At 39.0% G+C, this 19,947-nt stretch overlaps 1 protein-coding gene across 1 annotated transcript in view; it reads left to right on the top strand.

Annotated features, from left to right (window-relative positions):
- The window catches only part of LOC107294429 (NACHT, LRR and PYD domains-containing protein 3), a 31,548-nt gene extending 28,219 nt beyond the window's left edge, over positions 1-3,329 (top strand). The window contains exons 9-13 of the mRNA XM_015823663.1: positions 1,184-1,354; positions 2,057-2,275; positions 2,458-2,628; positions 2,815-2,982; positions 3,167-3,329. Coding sequence (XP_015679149.1) covers positions 1,184-1,354; positions 2,057-2,275; positions 2,458-2,628; positions 2,815-2,982; positions 3,167-3,329 — 892 coding nt within the window. The remainder of the gene's footprint in view (positions 1-1,183; positions 1,355-2,056; positions 2,276-2,457; positions 2,629-2,814; positions 2,983-3,166) is intronic.
- Positions 3,330-19,947: the final 16,618 nt, after the last annotated feature.

Below are 19,947 nucleotides of genomic sequence, written 5' to 3'. Positions count from 1 at the left end.
GCCTCTTGTGAGTCACCCAAGGAAACTTTTTTTTAGAAAAGAAATGATGGTGAAGCCAAACTGTTGGACTTATGGTCAAATAATGTTTTTCAATTATGGTGACCCTGTCCTCAAGACTGAAGAAGAAGAATCTGAAACATATTTCCCATTGGTTCACATATATACAACTGAAAGAAAGATTTAGATAAAAAATACCTATGGACTTGATTTTGTAAAAAAATGAACTAAAAATTTTATTGTGTGGTAGTAATGAATATATTATTGCTAAGGTTTATAAATTGCTATTGAAATTGAACTTGCAGAATGAGTATGTATGACTCAGTGGGCAGAGAACTTGCATATAATATAGTGCATGAACAATGGGAAAACATGTCAACAGAAAGTTTTAAATTTACATTAAATTATAATTTAAAAGAAAATGTTGATAAGATGATGTACTGTTGGATCTAACACTGGACAAATTGTCAAAATGTATAAAGATACTTCAAATCAGTGTTGGAAATGAATGTAAAGAAGGAACTTTTTACCATTTATGGTAGGCATGTGACAAAATAAAGAAATATTGAGTAGGACTCACATTTAAATACAGAAAATTCTTAAAGTGAATATAAAGATAAAACCAGAGACTTTTCTTTCAAGCTTAATGGATAAAGAACTTGGGGAAAAATTGGAACTTTGATGCTATATATGCTAACAGCAGCCAGAATATTTTATGCTCAAAAATGGAGGAACATTTTGATTCTTACAATGAAAGAATGACTGTAAAAGTTGATGGGGTTAGCAGCGATGGCTAAATTGACTATTTTGATTAAAGAAAAGAATACAATTAATTTAGTTTCTACTTGGAAAATACTTTTGGATTTTGTGCTTGCGGGTGGAAAAAATGAAACTTTGATTTGAATTTTGCTGATTAGATAGGTTTGTTATTATAAGGAATGGCTAGTATGTATTATTATGTAAAAGGAAAAAGCTGAGGTATGTTATTAACTTATTCTACTGTACCCCTCATCCTACACGGTTTTTTCTTCTTCACCCTTTCCTCCCGTTTACCCATTATTTTCATTTTTCTTTGTATTTCTGTATTTTGTATTTTGATTAACTAATAAAATACTGTGTAAAAAAAGAATACCGTCCATATGTGTTTATCAAGAGATAATTGTAATTTTTGGACTCTTCTCTGCAGGCTTGTTGGACAGTTCCTCAGTGAATCTGGCAGCAGGGATCCTGCAGAGGTACTGAAGAAAAGTGAGGAATTGAAAGAGTTAGTGTTACCCCTGAAGAAAACATTTGACAAAGTAATAGAGTTGCTGCCTGAATTGCTCAAATATCCAGAATGTATAATAGATGCACTATGGTAATTCATTTTCTTTCACTTTCAGTTTTATATGCACAGCTCTCTTAACAGTTATATACTACTATCCAGAGAGAGGCAGATTAATAAAGGAGAATATTTGTAGCTAGGGGTTGAAATGAGGGGCCCTTGTTGCTCTCTGAGCTTGCTTGTTTTCTTGCAGACATTTCATCACCCAAAATGGTAACATCATTAGTGCTAGATGGACGTGGGGTTTGCTCTCAGTTTATATTCTGACATTAACAATATATATAGACTATGCAAAAGAGACAATCAGCTAGCCAAAAAAGGGAACAAAAATATTCAAGCACCTCTCCATCAGCAATCATCACCCAGATCAACATAGATTTACTCCAAGATTAACATCAGACCACCAATCAAGTAAATAATGCCTCAATCAAGAAACTGCCAACAAAGCAAACGGCAAACAGCCCAGCTAAAGAATCTTTAAGGCCACCCCCACCAATATTGACAAGGCAAGACATCAGAATATAAATTGAGAGCAAACCCCACTTCTAACCAGCACTGATAATGTTACGTAATTTGGGTAATGAAACGTCTGCAAGAAAACAAGCTCAGAGAGTACCAAGGATCCCTCAGAGGCAGATCAGTTGCCATACACAATCCTATTTTCTTCAGTTCTTACAACTGTAAAGTTCATTCTTGTTTTTCAAGAAATGTAATTTTTCAGAATCTTTTCTGCAGGTATCTTGAAAATTTTTTGGCAAAATCCAACTACAGACTCATTGAGGAGATACTCAGAAAGAACCAGAAATTGGAAGAGTTTTTCAAGAATGACTCAGATGACCCAGATCACCCAGATGACTCAGATGACTCAGATCACCCAGATCACCCAGATCACAAAACACTGAAATTTATTTTTGATGAGTTCAGAGATCTAGCAGATAAAATGCAGATGACACAGTAAGTGATTGATTTTTTTTCTTTTCAGTTTAATGTGTACAGTCATCTCTTAATGATTAACATAATAGAAATATATTCAGGGAGAGGAAGTTCAGTTACTATACATAAATTCTCTTCGGTTCCTATAAGAATATAATCCATGCTTGTTTTTCAATTATAATTTTTTGGACTCTTATCTGCAGACTTGCTGGACAGTTCCTGATTGAATACGGCAGCACGCATCTTACACATATTTTCAGGAAAGACCAGAGATTGAGAGAGTTAGATTCGTTTCTGAACAACGTAGTTGTCAAAACAATAGAACTGCTCCTTCTGGGATTCAAAGAACCTGAATGTACAAAAAAGGGACTAGGGTAACTTATTCTTTTTCCTTTTAAATGAAAGTACATAATCTTCTCTTAACAGTTAATATTCTGGAAATATATCCAGAAAGAAGCAGTTTAGTTGTCATACATAATCATGTTCTCTTCAATTCATACAACACAGTCCATGATTGCTTTTCAAGAGTTAATTGTGATTTTTCTGATTCTTCCCTGCAGGCTTCTCAGACAGTTCCTGAATGATTCCTACCACAAGGTATTTGCAATACTTGAAAAAAATCAGGGATTGAGAGATTTAGAGTCATTTGTGAAGAATATATTTGCCCAACCAATAGCACCGCTGCTTGAGGAGTTAAAAAATCCAGAATGTATACAAGCTACATTACAGTAAGTTATTTTTTTCCCTTTCAGTTTAAGGTACACAACCTTTTCTTAATGGTTAATATTGTTGAAATATATCCAGAGAGGGGCAGTTTAGTTGTCATACACAATTATATTCCGTACCTACAATAATATAGTCCATGCTTCTTTTTCAATAGTTAATTTTAATTTTTCTGACTTTTCTCTGCAGGTATATTGGACACTTGCTAAATGAAGCATGCAGCTTTTTACTTGCATATTTCAGCAAAAACCAGGAAATGAGGGAAATCGAGTCATTCCTGAGGAACACAAATGACCAAACAACGGAACTGCTCTGTGAGGGACTCAAAGAAAGTAATATAGAGACACTATAGTAAGTGACTGTTTTTTTTTCTCTCTGTTTGAGCTGCACAACTCCTTTCATTATTAATGTTCTTTTCTTTTAAAAAAAGATCTTTATTGTTTTTTTCATACATTCAGTAGTATTTATCTAAATTTACATTCACTAATACATATTTAGTTCCTAATACTTTATTCTTTCATCAAACCATCGAAAAAATAAGTCCCAAGTTTGATAATATTAACTTTTTCTTTCATCCTCAGAGTCAGTCTATCCATCTCTGCACATTCTAATATTTTTTTAATTATTTCTTCATCTGATGGTATTTCTTCATTTTTCCAATACTGCGCAAATATAATTCTTGCCACTGTTGTAACATGCAAAGTCAAATATATGTTTTGTTTATCAATCTTTTCTGGCATTATACCTAATAAAAAAAGTTCAGGTTTAAAATCTACGTATTCTCCCAACATCTTTTCTAGCCAGGCATGTATTTTTTTCCAATAACTCTTTGCTTTGGCACATGTCCACCAAACATGATAATGAGTGCCTGACTTATATTTGCATTTCCAACATCTATCTGACATGTTTTTAAACATTTTTGCTAGTCTTGCTGGTGGCAAGTGCCAACTATAAAACATTTTATATAAATTTTCTTTATAGGAAGTTGACATTGTCAGTTTATAATTTCTTTCCCACAAATTTTGCCATTTTTCTAATTCTATATTGTATCCAAAAGTTTTTGCCCATCTTATCATTGTTTCTTTAACTTGTTCGCTTTCTATTTTCAAAGTTAATAGAAAATTATAAATTTTCTTAATTAGTTTCTCATCAGAAGTTAATAATACCTTATCAAACAAAGTTTGCTCCTTGTATAATCCATACAGTTTAACATCTTTATCATATCTAACTTGCATTTGTAAATGTGCCCACCATGATAGATTGATACCCTGATTTTCCATTTGTTTAGATTTTAAATTCCCTTCAGAGTTTAGAATATCTCTGTATGTCCGGATTTTTTCAAAATCAACTAAATTTGGGTGCACAAATGTACAAATTGTTGAAAGCCACCCTGAAATTTTCAGATATATTTTACATTTTATTTTTTCCCATGTTGTTAATAATGCATTTCTTATAGAGTGATTTTGAAAGTACTTATGAATTTTATTTTTCCCGTACTATAAGAAAGCATGCCATCCCAATTGTAAATCATGTCCCTCCAAATATAACAACCTTTTGTTTCTAAGAATTATCCATTCTTTTACCCATGTTAATATAGATGTTTGATAATATAAAACCCATTCTGGTAAAGCAAAACCTCCATTTTCCTTGGCATCTTGTAACATTTTCATCTTAATTCATTGAACATCTTGCTGTTAAGTATATTCCCAGGTATTTAACCTTTTTAACTATTTGTAGTTCTATTTTTCTGACATTTGTTTTTGTTGTTGTTTATCTGAAAGATTTCAAAATCTTTCACTATTAATGTTCTGAAAGTATGTCCCAAAGATGCTTTTTCAGGAGGCCACTGGACTTTCTTGTTTTTCTTTGAAGAGGTTTCACTTCTCATCCAAGAAGCTTCTTCAGCTCTGACTGGATGGTGGGGAATAGAAGGATTTATATTCCTTGCAGACAGCAGAAAACATCCCGCAGCCAAGAAGGCTCCACACACATTTGCACTACTTACGTGACCCTGAGGACACAGATAAACCTCCAAATGGCTTTAACAGCTCTCTAAAAGAATGATAAACTGTCTGCAAGGAATATAAATTCTTCCATTTCCCACCATCCAGTCAGAGCTGAAGAAGCTTTTTGGATGAGAAGTGAAACATCTTCAAAGAAAAACAAGAAAGTCTAGTTGCCTCCTGATAGAGCTTTGGGACAATAACCATGACTTGGATGACTGAAGATATTCATGAAGAGGCAGTTTCAATGCCATAATATAAGTATAAGAAAAGTTAAAGACGTTCTTCTGTCAGGTACGAACAAAAGTTCTCTATTAACATTATAAAACTTGAGAACAGACGTCGTAATAACCTCTCTAGGACTGGTTTAGGACGTCGTTCGTAGAACGTCTACATGACTGGAAAAACCAGAGATTGAGAGTGTTAAAGTTGTCCCTCGAGAACCCAGATGACACAGCAATGGAACTGCTGTATGATGGACTCAAACATTCAGAATGTACAATAGAAACACTACAGTGAGTGATTTTTTTCCTCTTTCACTTTGATCCATATAATCATCTTTTGTTGGTTAATGTTCTGGAAACATATCCAGGGAGAAGCAGTTCATTTGCCATACATAGTCATATTCCCTATAGTTCTTATAAGAATTTTGGTCCCCGCTTGTTTTTTAAGAAATTTCTGGACACATCACTGCAGGCTTGCTGGAAAGATCCTGACTGAATATTTCAGAAGGCATCTTGCAGAAGTACTCAAGAGAAACCAGTCGTTGAGGCCATTTGGAGGTTTATCTATGTCCTCAACATTGAAGGGATATATGGCAGAAAACATCCCGCAGCCAAGAAGGCTCCACACACATTTGCACTACTTAGGTGACCCTGAGGACACAGATAAACCTCCAAATGGCTTCAACAGCTCTCTAAAAGAATGATAAACTGTCTGCAAGGAATATAAATTCTTCCATTTCCCACCATCCAGTCAGAGCTGAAGAAGCTTTTTGGATGAGAAGTGAAACATCTTCAAAGAAAAACAAGAAAGTCTAGTTGCCTCCTGATAGAGCTTTGGGACAACAACCATGACTTGGATGACTGAAGATATTCATGAAGAGGCAGTTTCAATGCCATAATATAAGTATAAGAAAAGTTAAAGACGTTCTTCTGTCAGGTACGAACAAAAGTTCTCTATTAACATTATAAAACTTGAGAACAGACGTCGTAATAACCTCTCTAGGACTGGTTTAGGACGTCGTTCGTAGAACGTCTACATGACTGGAAAAACCAGAGATTGAGAGTGTTAAAGTTGTCCCTCGAGAACCCAGATGACAAAACAATGGAACTTCTGTATGATGGACTCAAACATTCAGAAAATACAATAGAGACACTACAGTGAGTGATTTTTTCCCCTTTCACTTTGATCTATGCTACTGTCTTTTGATGGTCAATATTCTGGAAACATATCCAGGGAGAGGCAGTTCATTTGCCATACATAGTCACATTCCCTACAGTTCCTATAAAAATATAGCCCATGCTTGTTTTTCCAAGAAATAATTGTAAATTTCTGAACACATCACTTGCTGGAAAGATCCTGACTGAATATAGCAACAGACATCTTGCAGAAATACTAAAAAAAAAAACAAGATAGCAAGAACGTTAGAGTTATCCCTCAAGAACACAGATGATCGAATACTGCAAATCCTTTTTGAGGGGTTCACACATCCAGAAAATAAAATAGGGGCACTACTGTAAGCCACTATACCTTACATTTGTACACCCAAATTCTTGCCATGTTTAGCTTTGCTCTTGATATAATTCAAATTTATAAATGGGAGAGTGCTATACCAGGCAATCTTAAAAGGCCAGCTAAGATCTGGGCAGCAGCATCACCAAGTTCATCTGTGAGATACAGCATATCATCCCTATAACAAAGCTTGTTTCAGGCGCAAAAGAAAAATATTACTATGAAGCTGAAACACTGAAAGATGAATGTAGACTTGTCTCTGCAGTGGGCTGGGGATGAAGCATGTTGTGAAAATATGGCCTTTAGAAACTGTTAGACATTTTGGGGCCATTTGAAGATGAGTCCAAAATATCAAACATGGTTGTGTTTTGGGGCATCCACAACAAGTAAATGTTAAAATGTGTCTTATGTCTCTTATGTACTTGCAGATGATATTATGATGCATATTTTGTCATTTGCTTCCTTCACCATCATCCCTCCCCCTCCAATGCCCACGTTGTCTTCCATTTTAATATGATTAGTATAAAGTATATTTGCTCTTTCACCCATGACCAGGTTTCCACCAATGTTTTTCCCTTAAGAGGCTCTGATGGAGGCCTTTCCCAAAGTGTAGGAAGGCATCCTAATCCAGATCCATTATGGAAAACAGGATGCATCAACTTCTCTTGGGGGGCATTTCTTGGCCTCGGGGTGGGGGGGTGCTTCTTCCTGAGTGAGCTGGCAGAGCCTCTTATTGATTTATTCCAAGAATTAGCTATTCAAACTAGCTGTACTTTTCAGCTTCCCAGATAAACTCTGCCTACTACATGGCAACCCCCCTCGTGTTTTTAGTCAATCCTTTGGGATCTACTGCTCTTTAGTGGAAAGGAGGGAAAACCTGATCCTGAAATCACTATTCCAACTCACATGACAAGACTCATATGCTCTCGGATACTTGTTTAAGCCTTTCAATATAGAGTGTGGATCCTGCAGATCTCTCTGGTGCTGCAAAAGGTAAGAAACCAGAATGAGATCTACTGGCTCTCCATTTATCAGATGCCAGGCAATGGGGAGACATGTCTTCTGTCATTTTTGAATCTGAAATAAGGAGAAAGAAATCCCTTTATTTGTGTGAAGGCTTGCTTGGCAAGCATCCAGGTCAGCTTCTCATTTTAGGCTCATTCTGTACTTTTCCTATAACAAACAATAACACATTCATTGTATCACTATTCCATTACTTTTTTTCAAATTTGATGGGATCACTCTTAAGCTACTATTTTCTTACATATTTTTTCACCTTCCTGATTTGTCCTAAGAGATTTTTTAGAGCCTTAAATCAAAGTACTTCTTGAATTATTCCTGAAATAAACCTTTTGTCTTGCATCAAAATGAGTCTTTTGATCAATCCCCCAATTGCAAAAAGTGGTTTTACTCGGAGTAGCTTACATCCTGTGATGATATCTGTACTACCATCAAACAGCCCCATCTGCCTAACCTAGGACTTTGAAAGGACTCGATAGGTAGAAACAAATGCCAAATCCAGTCTGAACATCTGGCTGACTGTGCAACAAACCAGAATAATCCCCTCCTAAATTGGATAAATGTTATAGGGATAGCAAATCCTCCCAACACAATGGAAATCAAGTGTACCTGAAAAGAGTGAAATCAAATAAATCCTGGAATTCTGTGGGGTGGATCAGATTGGAGGTCAGTCTGATAGAGACATTACTGGGCACTTATCTTTTGGTGGGAGATTAAACTAATATTTTATTTTTCATTATAGGTTGAATGAAAAATATATTATACAGAATGGAAAATGGATGGATGTGAACCATACGGCTAGAGCAGTGATAGCGAACCTTTTAGAGACTGAGTGCCCAAACTGCAACCCAGAACCCACTTATGTATCGTTGGGTGCTGAGTGGGCGTGGCCCATTGGGTGGGCGTGGCCCATTGGGTGGGCATGGCCCTTTGGGTGGCTGTGGCCCATTGGGTGGGCGTGGCCCATTGGGTGGGCGTGGCCTATTGGGTGGGCATGGCTGCGGTGGTAACGGCAGACTGGGTGGGACTAAAAAGTTCAATCAATTCCAACTTTGCAAGATCTTTTTTTTTCCTGCGAGAAGTTGAAATTGATTGATTGAACCTTTTTTTTTTTTTTGCACATGGCGGCAGAGGCCTAAAGTGAAAAGGTTTTATAAAACCCAACTAAAGGCCTAGAACTGGGGCGACGATACGCATGCCACAGAGAGAGCTCTGCGTGCCACCTGTGGCATGCGTGCCATAGGTTCGCCACCACGGGGCTAGAGCCTTCATTGTAAAATTCTTCTCTTTCTTCATGCTTGCTTATTTGATCTATTTTTATTTTATTTAATCTATTTCAAGTGAAGTCTGAAGAATTTTCTTTCAGCGACTATAATCTGAATTGAGGACTTTTCTCTTTGCAACTGAAAAATTCCAAACTAGAGGGATAAAAATAAGCCCATAAACTTGTTCATGGAAATTGTACCGTGTTTCCCCAAAAATTAGACCCAGCTGGATAGTAAGTCCTATCTTGATTTTGGGGGGTGGGCCTAATATAAGCCTTAATCCAAAACTAAGCCCTAGTGTCAACGCTGCTAACATCAGATGTTCTTGCTTTGACAACAGATGGAAATGCAGCCATTTTTCCTCTGTCGCTTTTAGAGTTAGTTGATGCTGGGAGGGGGGATGTGGAAGAGAGTCCAGCTAGTCATAACAATAATAACTTAGCTGTGGGAACCCAAGGTTATTAGGTCCAGAGCTGATAGAGATTTGGCGGGCTGGGGAGCAGGGGAAAAAGCCCACGCTTCAAGTTAATTGGGGAATGTGATTTATGACTGTTAATTGGAGGAGGGAATTATGCTTTGCTACTTTGTGCCAGGGGAGGGGAATTCAGTTTTTGGCTTCAACTATGTAGTGCCGATACGTTGTTTCTTGAATAAAAGATTCTTTAAGGAAAACAATGTCTCAAAATTCTTTTGAAGAGATTCATCTGTTGGAACCATGTGCACCCCTAAAAATCAAGCTAAGATGGGTGTAGGGGGGGTGAAGCTGCCCCACGTACTCCACACCCGCTTATCTTACCGGTAGGACCACCACAGGCAGGCCTCCCACACCCTGACACCTGTCACATGGCTACTTGACTTCTTCTGCAGCCACTTGCCACCACTTGTGGCTGAACTGTCACTCCTCCTGGCAGGATGCCGCATGGCGCTTCAGGCCACTTCTGCTGCTTGTGTGCTTTGGGCTGCTTGCGCAGCGCTTTGGGCTGCTTCCACTGCTTTTGCAGCGCTTCAGGACGCTTCTCTTGCACACTTCAGGGCACTTCTGTTGCTCGCGGCAGGAGGCCATGTGGAGCTTTGTGCTGTTTCCGCTGCGAAAATGGCCCAAAGAGCCACATAACATCCTGCCGCGAGTAGCAGAAATGGCACAAAGCACTATGCAGCATCCTGCAGAGAGGAGCGGAAACAGCGCAAAGCACCAGGGGGCATCCTGCCGGGAGGAGCGGCAACGACGTAATGCTCCACATAGTATCTAGCTGCAAGTGGCGGCAAGTGGCCGCAGAAGAAGCCAAGCAGCCGTGCGACAGGTGTTGCAGAATGCGAAGCCTGGCTGTGGTGGTCCTAAGGTATGACATTCTCCAAAATTAAGACCTAGTGCCTCTTTTAGAGGCAAAAAAATATATAAGTCCAGGTCTTAATTTGGGGAAACACGGGTAAAATAAATTTAACAATTCTTTTACATTATGAGATTATTATTGTCCTTTGAAGTCTGAGTAAGAGAAGGAATATTGGCTGACTGTTTGATTAAGTGCCATCAAGTCCACTTTGACTCTTAGTGACCAGGCAGACTAAAGCTATCTGGTTTTCAGTATTTCTATGGCCAAGTAGCCAGCCAGATGTGCAAGACTCCAACCATTTTCAGAAGGGAGGAGTTGATGTGCTGCACTCATCCCTGGTCCACTGCCAATGCCACCTCCATTCCTGTCTTCCTGCTCCAAGACGAAAGGAATCCTTTCTGGCTTGTACCAATTACAGCGGAGCTTAATTTGCTTGTTCTGCTTTTCTTTCATCTGGGAAACTCCTGTCCTTCATTTAGCATTGGGGTGCAGTGGCTGGGATGGCCCCTGCACCCCAATGTTAATGATTACTGCCCTGCCTGGCCATTTTGGGCCTGGACCATTTAACCTCAGACTTACTTTTTTTTCCACTTTTTTATCCTCCCAATTCCTTCCACAAGTTCAGTGATGGAGTAGTGAGACCACTACATTCCTTTCCCTTGTTTGTTTGTTTTTCCACATGGGAGTCATGATGAATTCTGGACATTTGGTACCTGGTCTCCTCCTGTTTTATTTCAATGACTGGATCGATCAATCAATCAATGGGCAGGCAAAGGCAACCCATGGAAGAGTCACCCTCATGTGCCCATCCATAGCAAGCTCTAGCAGTGGGAGGAAACAGCAGCAGAGGGATTGGCCAAGGGGGACATAGTCCAGACGGAGCCTGGCTAGTCACTGCTGGAAATATCACAGTCTAAGCCAGTGATGGCGAACCTTTTAGAAACCAAGTGCCCAAACTGCAACCAAAATCCACTTATGTATCATCTGGTGCCGGGTGGGCGTGATCCATTGGGTGGGCGTGGCTGCGGTGGTAACAGCAGACTGGGTGGGACTAAAAAGTTCAATCAATTCCAACTTTGCGACATCTTTTTTTCCCTGCGAGAAGTTGAAATTGATTGATTGAACCTTTTTTTTTTGCACATGGCGAAAGCGAAAAGGTTTTATAAAACCCAGCTGAAGGCCTAGGACTGGGGCGACGGTGCGCGTGCCCACAGAGAGGGCTCTGCATGCCACCTGTGGCACGTGTGCCATAGGTTCACCACTAAGGCCATAGGAAATTCTAGGGAGTGGCTACTGTATTGTAACTCTCTTCCTTTGTCTTCTCTCCAGTTCCAGACTGTGCTGTCTTTTGTCACCCCCCTCCCCCCTTTCTGGAATGTGCTACCTCCTTCTTGGGAAACTGCCATCTCAAAGTAGTCCGTTGCTCCAGCTTCCCCCTCCCCCCCATAGGCCCCATCTCTCACATGAAACAGCCAGCAAGGATTACATCAGATATTTTACAGAGGGTGTTTGAAGAAATGGAAAAGACTATCAGTTTAATTGATAGCACCAATGATAGAGTGAATAGAAGAAAAGTAGATAAATGTGGAGGAAAAAATGAATAAAAACTTGGAGAATCTGAAATAAAAATAAGGAGATATATTAAACAAAGTAAGAAAAAATAGAAATTTTAGAAGCCAAGACAGAAATAATAACTCAGAGATTGAAAAAGAGTTAGATACTTTAGCCCTATTAGCACTAAAAGAGAAAGGTTTTGTTTGTGACTGAGGACAATCCTAGAAGAACTTGGTGACGACAATGGAAAAGATAGGGTAATTCAGGCTTTGACAAAATTTTGGGAATGGGATGAAGAAGAGGCAGAAGTGGATAAAGTGGATAAATCAATGCAGGAGAAGCCAAATTACAAAATGTACCAAGAGATATCAAAGCATTTTGTCAGAAAGAAATGAGAGACCAGATTTTATAGCAACATTTCAATGCTAAGGTAAAAATAGGCAACTCAGAAATAATTCTGCTTAAAGAAGTTCATATTAGCAGAACAATCCTCAACAGAAGAAGATATTACTTAGGTGGGGCAAATGGGAAGGACTGAGTCTAACTTTCAAGCAGCAGAATTCTGACTTAATTCAGTTGAGCAATAATTCTTCGACAGATTCAAGGTGGAACTTGAAGAGTTGCAAATGACTATATTGGAAAGAATTACTAAGTCACTTTGAAAAGTGAGAGAGGCAATATATACATTAAATTAAATAAATAAGTAAAAGTATTTATGCGGCTAACACCACAGGGAGTGATAAGGAAGATATTGCTGCACTAAGCGCTACAAGCATAGATTTTTCAAATTTTATAAACTAAATATTAATCTTAATCCTAAACCTGTTTTAAATCTTTATGCAATTACAAAACCATAATCAAATTTAACTTCAAATATACACATTATCAGTTCAGGTATCTCTTCTAAATAGGTCCTAGTTCTTTAATTTCATCATAGATCTTACTTATTTCTTCCACAAATCTCTCCCAGTTATAATAAACATTAATCTATCCTATACATATCTCATCCATCAATCCATCAATTTTTGTTTTGTTTTAACAAAGTAGTAACAACCTTAAATCATTTGAGTCCCTTAGATAAGAGTCTATTTTCATCCAATTAAGTATCAAACCTACTATCATCCATATTATCAAAGCGAGCACATCATCTTATTAAAATCACATTCCATTAACTATTAATTCAATCCCGATCTAAGACATCTCTTCATTTTTCTTCATTCCATTATATAATATTTTTCATACATTAATACCCATTTTTTCTTAGTTTTATTCAAAAACCTAATCATTAACTCAGTCCATAGTTCTAAAATGCCTTATATCCAATATATATAATTTTAAATTTCTTTTTTCAGTCTTATTCTAGGCTTTTTTTTCTGCCAGGCAGGTTTATTTATTTATTTATTTATTATTTTAATTTGTATACCGCCCTTCTCCCATAGGACTCAGGGCGGTTCACAGCATATTAAAAACAAATAATATACGTACCCAAAATACAGAAAATACACAATACAAAAATACAAAAGAATAAACCCTGATAAAAGCCGAATTAAAACCAAATATTCCCAGCTGTGTTTCCGATTAAAATACTTTTAAAATTATCCCTACCTAAAATCCTCCCTAGGTCAGGCCCGCTTGCTGGAAAAGCCATGTCTTGAGGGCGCGGCGGAAAGTAAGGAGATCNCGGGGGGTAGTTCATTCCAGAGGGTGGGGGCACCCACAGAGAAGGCCCTCCCCCTGGGGGTCGCCAGCCTACATTGCTTGGCCGACGGCACCCTGAGGAGGCCCGCTCTGTGGGAGCGTACCGGTCTATGGGAGGGAATCTGTGGCAGAAGGCGGTCTCGGAGGTAGCCAGGCCCGATGCCATGGATCGCTTTAAAGGTTTCCACAACAACGCTTCCCTTCCAACGGGTAAATCTCTCTTTGTTGCTTGTGATGTTATTTGAGGCAGTAATAAGCTTCCTGTCATTTGGATTGCAAATTTCCATCTTTGTTTTTTCTGGTCCTCACAAATATAGATAAAATGCTTGTAGGATGAAATAAGCTCCTCTGTATCCTCAATGAGGTCATCTTATAGTGTATTTTGGTTTGTAGAGTAGTCAGGCGTATTCTGCACATCACTTTTAGAATTTGAAGAAGAATTTCTAATTGTTAGTTCTGTGGTGATCTCTTTCATTGTAACAGATTCCTCTTTAATTTCCTTTAGTTCCTCTTCTGGTATATTTTGGTTTGTAGCATAAACAGATGTAGTCTGAAGATCAGTTTGAAAGTTTGGGGTGGCATCAGCTTTACATTCTGTAGTAATCCTTTTCCTTATAGCACATATTTCTTCAGAAACCTCATAAATCTTTTCCAGTATAAGCTTACAATTTAAATGAGAGTGGGGTTTCTCCATTTCAAAAATAGTCAAAGAAAGTCTTTTCTTTATTTTTATTATTATTATTATTTTAATGAGGGCTATAGTTAAACAGTGTCCACCCCCTCAGTTCCCACAGCTGCACCAGCTTATCTCTTCCAGGAATATTTTGAAGGTCAGGTTTTTATTCAAGAAATAGTTGCAATATTACTTTTTTACCACTAGATGTCCTCAGTAACTAAAAAAGAAACTTTTCCAGACACCATTTTTTTCCCTTTTTTCTCTCTTTTAAAGGAAAGAGTGGAGAAAGAAATATTCTTCCAATATTAGTTCTTAATAAAATTCAAACAAGCGGATTTTTTTTGTATCCCAAAATGAGTAAAAGTAAAGTATAGTCTTTAAGAAGTTTCAGCGCCTCTCTTCCCACACATACAGAAGCCACTCTTTCCAAACAGGGAAATAATTCCAACCCAAGTTTTTTCAGGCAAAAAAATTTAAGGTAGAAATAGTTTAAATAGTTTAAATATATAAGCTATTTGAGGGAAATAAAGAGGGAATATATGGTGCATTGATTGAATTACTTATGTATGTTTTGTTTTTGGATTTTTATTTACCCCAGCCCCACGGTGTGTCTTGAGCACTTTGTATTAATTAAAAAACCAATAAAATTTGTTTTTTTAAAAAAAGAAAGAAGATCTAACAAAATGAATTAAAGAGCTGTTAGGAAAATCATTAAAGTTTGGGAGACAAAAAATGAACAGTCTATTTAATTTATCCTTTTTATCCCCAACAACATCTACCAAAATACAGAAAAAATCCCCTGGCAAGCTGAACATACTAAATTAGAAAGCGATCTGGCAAAAGAAGAAGGCTAGAATCAGATTTAAGTGATTTGATTCAACTTACCAGATGGAGTACTATATGATTAAACACTTGTTTGAATATGGTTAAAAAATAGATAAAATTTGGATATAAAGGGGCCCTATAGTAAAAGGGATAAGATATATAGGTAGTATAATGCTTTTTACAATATATGAAATGTAAAAATATTGGGATGGTGTATGTGAATGAAAAGTTTGGATATTTAAAGGTAATTAAACCCATTCTAGCACTGAAGCATAATTCTTAGGTTGAATGAAAAATATCACCAAAACTAGAAAATACATTCCATTGTGGGGAGACAAAATTTGCAATTATATGAAATATAAGATAGCCATTTTGTAAAAAAATGGAAAATATTACAGGTAGTCTTCAACTTACAAATATTCATTTAGGGATAGTTCAAAGTTACAATAGCACTGAAAAAAGTGATGACTGGTCCTTGCACTTACAACCTATAACTGTTGCAGCATCCGTATGGTTAACTAATCAAAATTTAGGCCTTTGGCAACCAGCATGTATTTACAATGGTGCTTTTCCCAACTGACTTTCAACGTGCAAAGTTGCTGAAGGAAGCTGGATTCGCTTACTGATCATGTGATTCATTTAGCAGCTGCATTAATTCATTTAATAGTTATGGCAAAAAGATTATAAACTCAGTCAAGACTCATTTAACAACTACCTTACTCAGCAATGGAAATTCTCGTCCCAATTGTGGCCCTAAATTGAGGACTACCTGTACTGAATTATTTTATGAGTGCAACTCATATATAGAATTGATGAGGTTGAGAAGTTGTGACCAACATTGCCATAGTGGTAGCCTGCATCAACGCACCATTATATTTTTCTTCATTTCATAGAAAATGCAAATCATCCATCAGAAAATCTTGTAATTCCATCAGCATTATTGCAAATCTAAAAAGTCTTTTAAATATTTTATTGTGGACCCCCAATTTGCTCTCTGAATTATAACAGATCAGACAGATTTTACTTGTACATAGCAAGCTAAAATATGTGTGGGGAGTTAAGGATGCTTGGAACTCAACTGTAAAGATATTAATTTATTTTGAAAATGTGACTTTTTCATGATGTATCTAAATGTGTTTTGGCTGTTAAGATAGCTGCTGTTCTTGTCTGTTCTTCCTTAAGACTGACTTGGAAGAGTGATTGTTGGGGAAGTTGGGGTGAAGAGGGTAGGGGGGAGAATAAAACAAAACTAAATGGTCCAAGCTCAAAATGACCATGCAGGGCGGTGCTGCATTGACTATTAAAAGATGAAGAGGTGCTGAAGCTGTTCGTTCCTAGATAGCATGAATGGGGCTTTTCTTGAGCAAATTCAATAGTGTTGAGGATTAGATAACCACAGGATTAATGAAAAATGTGTAAACCCCTGTTGTGGCTCCGTCCTGTGGGTCCCTCTCATCAGAGGAGGAAGGCTCTGAACATGAAGGAGAGGAGATGGCCAGGCCTCCCTCTCCAGGACCTTCCCCTCTGGTGCGGCCTTCGGTGCCTTCCGCCGAAGAGGAGATTGGCCAGGAGCCAGGTGCTTCTGGGATCGGCCAGGAGCCAGGTGTATCGGACTCCGAAGAGGATACGTCTTGGCTGGATCCACACCAGCGTCGGAGGGACAAGCGTGCGCAGCAGCTGAAACGCCGTGCCAGAGATTTCAGCTGAGTCACTGGACCACACCCCACTGGCTATATAAGCCAGGGGTGTGTCGTGTGAAACTCTTGTGACGGACAATTTTGCTGAATCTCCAGTTGCAAGCACTCCGGCTCTTTATCCTGGACTTATCGTATGTTTTGTTTTGTTTTGTATTATCAGTAAAGGCTTTGGCAGGCAGCCACGAAGTTGCTGCCAAGTGTTCCTTTGTATTTGACTGTGCTGAGCAGTTTTTCAGCCCTCGGCTGACTGGTTGGGGGGTGTGAGTCGGACGGGGGACAGAACAACCCCAGCACCTGCCTTGTCTATTGTGACACTTGAAATTTAATTATTTATGAACTTGGCTTGTTGACTAATCATAACCTTTTCTCTTCCTTGATCTGGCATTAGAAATCTTTTGCTTGACTTTGGACTGCTGAACTTATACTTGCCCTGCTCAGCTAAGTTTTATTCATAATTAATTGTCTTGCCATTGCCATCCGTGAGGACTATATCTGGTTTCTGAAGGGGTGCTAAAAAACCACAATGGGAAGTTACTGAAGCATATAAAATCTGGAGATACAAGTGGTATAAAGAACTCTTTGCTTTCATTCTTATGAAATATATAATTTTACATACAATTATTCAATATTTTTCTGCAATTTCTCACCAGTTTGCATAACACTGCAATACATTTATTTAAAATGATCAGCCTCCTTCAGCACCCTGGAACAATCCAAAATAAAAGGGATAACAGAAGGAAGCTTCCAGTATGAAATAAACACTTTGTTTTCCTCAGTTAAAAAATCTCCTTAGCAGAACTATTTGCATTTGCACTTTAACCTTCTTTAATTTGCTTCTATTTTAACTAAAAAAGGGTGCTTGAACTCATTTTACTCTTCCCTCCCTTTACCCTTTTACTTATGTTTTGTTACTCTTAGACTTAAAATTATTCAATGCATCTTAGAGAGGAGACTTGGGGCAGACTTCATTTGCGTAGATGGGGTTATGCTTCAGAGTTTGCTTCCCTTGGATGTGGAAATAGCTAGCAACCCAGAGAGAAAAGAATTTGACAAATGTATAAAAAATAAAATAGTGAATTGTTATTATGGCTAAAAACTACCATTTGTGAACACAAATTACAGAGTGAATAGAAGTTATACATTTAGTCCTCAACTGATAATCATTCAAAGCTATGACGGCACTAGAAAAAGTTACTCATAACCAATCATCACACAACCATCACTGCATCCCTCTGCTGGCTACTGGCATGTATTTATGACAGTCGCAATATGCAAGAGTCACATTGTTGTGTCCAGAGCCTGCAAAAGCAGGCTCGGGACGATGCAAAAGTCCCGGGCATTGCAAAAGCTGCCCAGGACCAGACTGAGTGGTGCCGGCCTTGCGCGCATGCACGAGGCGGGAAAAGACTGCCTGCCATTGGTTGAGATTGCCCGGGGATCTGGGGGTATAAAAGGAGGCCTGCGTGCCTCTGCTCTTGTTGGTTGGTAGTTGTCACAGAGTGAGAATAAAGATCTGTTTAGCAACATGCATTGCCTCTTTTGCCATTATTCTCCGGACTTAACACTGGCGACGAAGGTGGGATTCAGTCTAGATAGCTAGGGAAGCTTAAAGACTCACCCAAAAGAAGTCCGGAAGAGGAACGACGGCGTTGAAGTCAGCATCTATCCTGCCAGTACAGCATCGCTGGAGGGTGAGTGTGGCTGAAGAAAACCCTGTCCCTTTATCATGGCGAAAATCGGTCGCTTATATGAATTTGATGTCTCTCAACCGGAGAAATGGGAATCTTACGTTGCAAGGGTGGAGACTTATTTCCGCGTGAATCAGATAAGGGAAGATGGACTAAAGGCTGCCACAATGTTGTGCGTTTGTGGGCAAGACGCCTTTGAGATCGCCGAGAATCTAGTCGCCCCGGCCTCGCTAGAAACTGTTTCATACTCTGATCTAAAGAAATTTTTGAAAGAACACTTCCAGCCCAAGCAATCTGTTATTGCTTGGAGGCACACATTTGAATCGAGAGATCAGCGAGCTGGGGAATCAGCAAAAGAATTTATTGCAGCCTTGAGAAGAGCAGCTAAACCGTGCAAGTTCAAGGATCTATAAGAAAGGCTGCGCGATCGTTTTGTATGCGGACTGAGGAACAGAGACTTACAGCAGAAGCTGTTTGCTAAGGAAGATGTCTCTTTCCAAGATGCTCTGCGAGAGGTTACGGCAGAGGAAGCTGCAGGCGGAGCGGTAAAGAATCTGCAGCCCACTCGAAGCGCTCCAGAGACTGCAACCATCCACAAGGAGGACGTGCGGGAGGACTCGGAAGAGGATCCTGAAGATGAAGTGGACAAGCTTTATCCAGCCGGAAGGAGGCCAAAAGATCGTCCGGACAAAGGTCCAGCTGAGCTTCGATGCTTTGGATGCGGAGGTCGCCACAAGTGAGCGGAATGTCGGTTCCGTTCCGCCATCTGCCGAGCATGCGGCAAGAAAGGCCACATCGCTGCGGTTTGCCTGGGTCAACAGAAGGTACAACCGAAGGAAGAATTGAATCTGAAAGGTACCAGGGTCCCCAGCCAAAACAGGGTGGGTTTCTGTGCAACATGCAGAAATATATTAAGAATAGGCACACACAAACCCCTTAAAAAGAAATTGTCCCTTAAAGTAAGACTGCAAGGAGTTCCATTGTCTATGGAACTAGAAACGGGGTCTGCCCTATCCATAATTTCCCTCAACACATTTCACAAAATCTGCAGCAGCAGTGGCCAGCGAGCTTTGCTCAGGCCTTCTAATGTAATTCTTACTGATTTTCAAAATTCCAAGGTGTGCGTTAAGGGGGAGGCCACCCTTAAGGTACAGTATAAGAATTTTGAAGGCCCCTTAGACGTGCTGGTTGTTGGGGGTGAGTGCACGAGTCTGATTGGACTCGATTGGTTTGAGGCTTTAGGAATCCAGGTAACAGGGCTGCACAAATTGCAAACAGAGACCCTAGCAGGCATCTGCAAGGAGTTTGCAGATGTGTTCAGCTCTGAGCTAGGATCCTACAAGGGACCTCCAGTTTCACTAAAGCTGGATCCAACTGTACAGCCAATAAGGATTAAACCTAGGAGAGTACCATTTGCTCTTAAGAGTAAAATTGATACTGAACTGGACAAGTTGCTCCAGCAAGGCATATTAGAGCCTG

This window comes from Protobothrops mucrosquamatus, unplaced genomic scaffold, assembly GCF_001527695.2.
Source record: "Protobothrops mucrosquamatus isolate PMUCROS unplaced genomic scaffold, P.Mucros_1.0 scaffold_178, whole genome shotgun sequence".
In the NCBI taxonomy this organism is placed as follows: domain Eukaryota; kingdom Metazoa; phylum Chordata; class Lepidosauria; order Squamata; family Viperidae; genus Protobothrops; species Protobothrops mucrosquamatus.
This window is presented reverse-complemented; position numbering and strand designations above follow the sequence as displayed.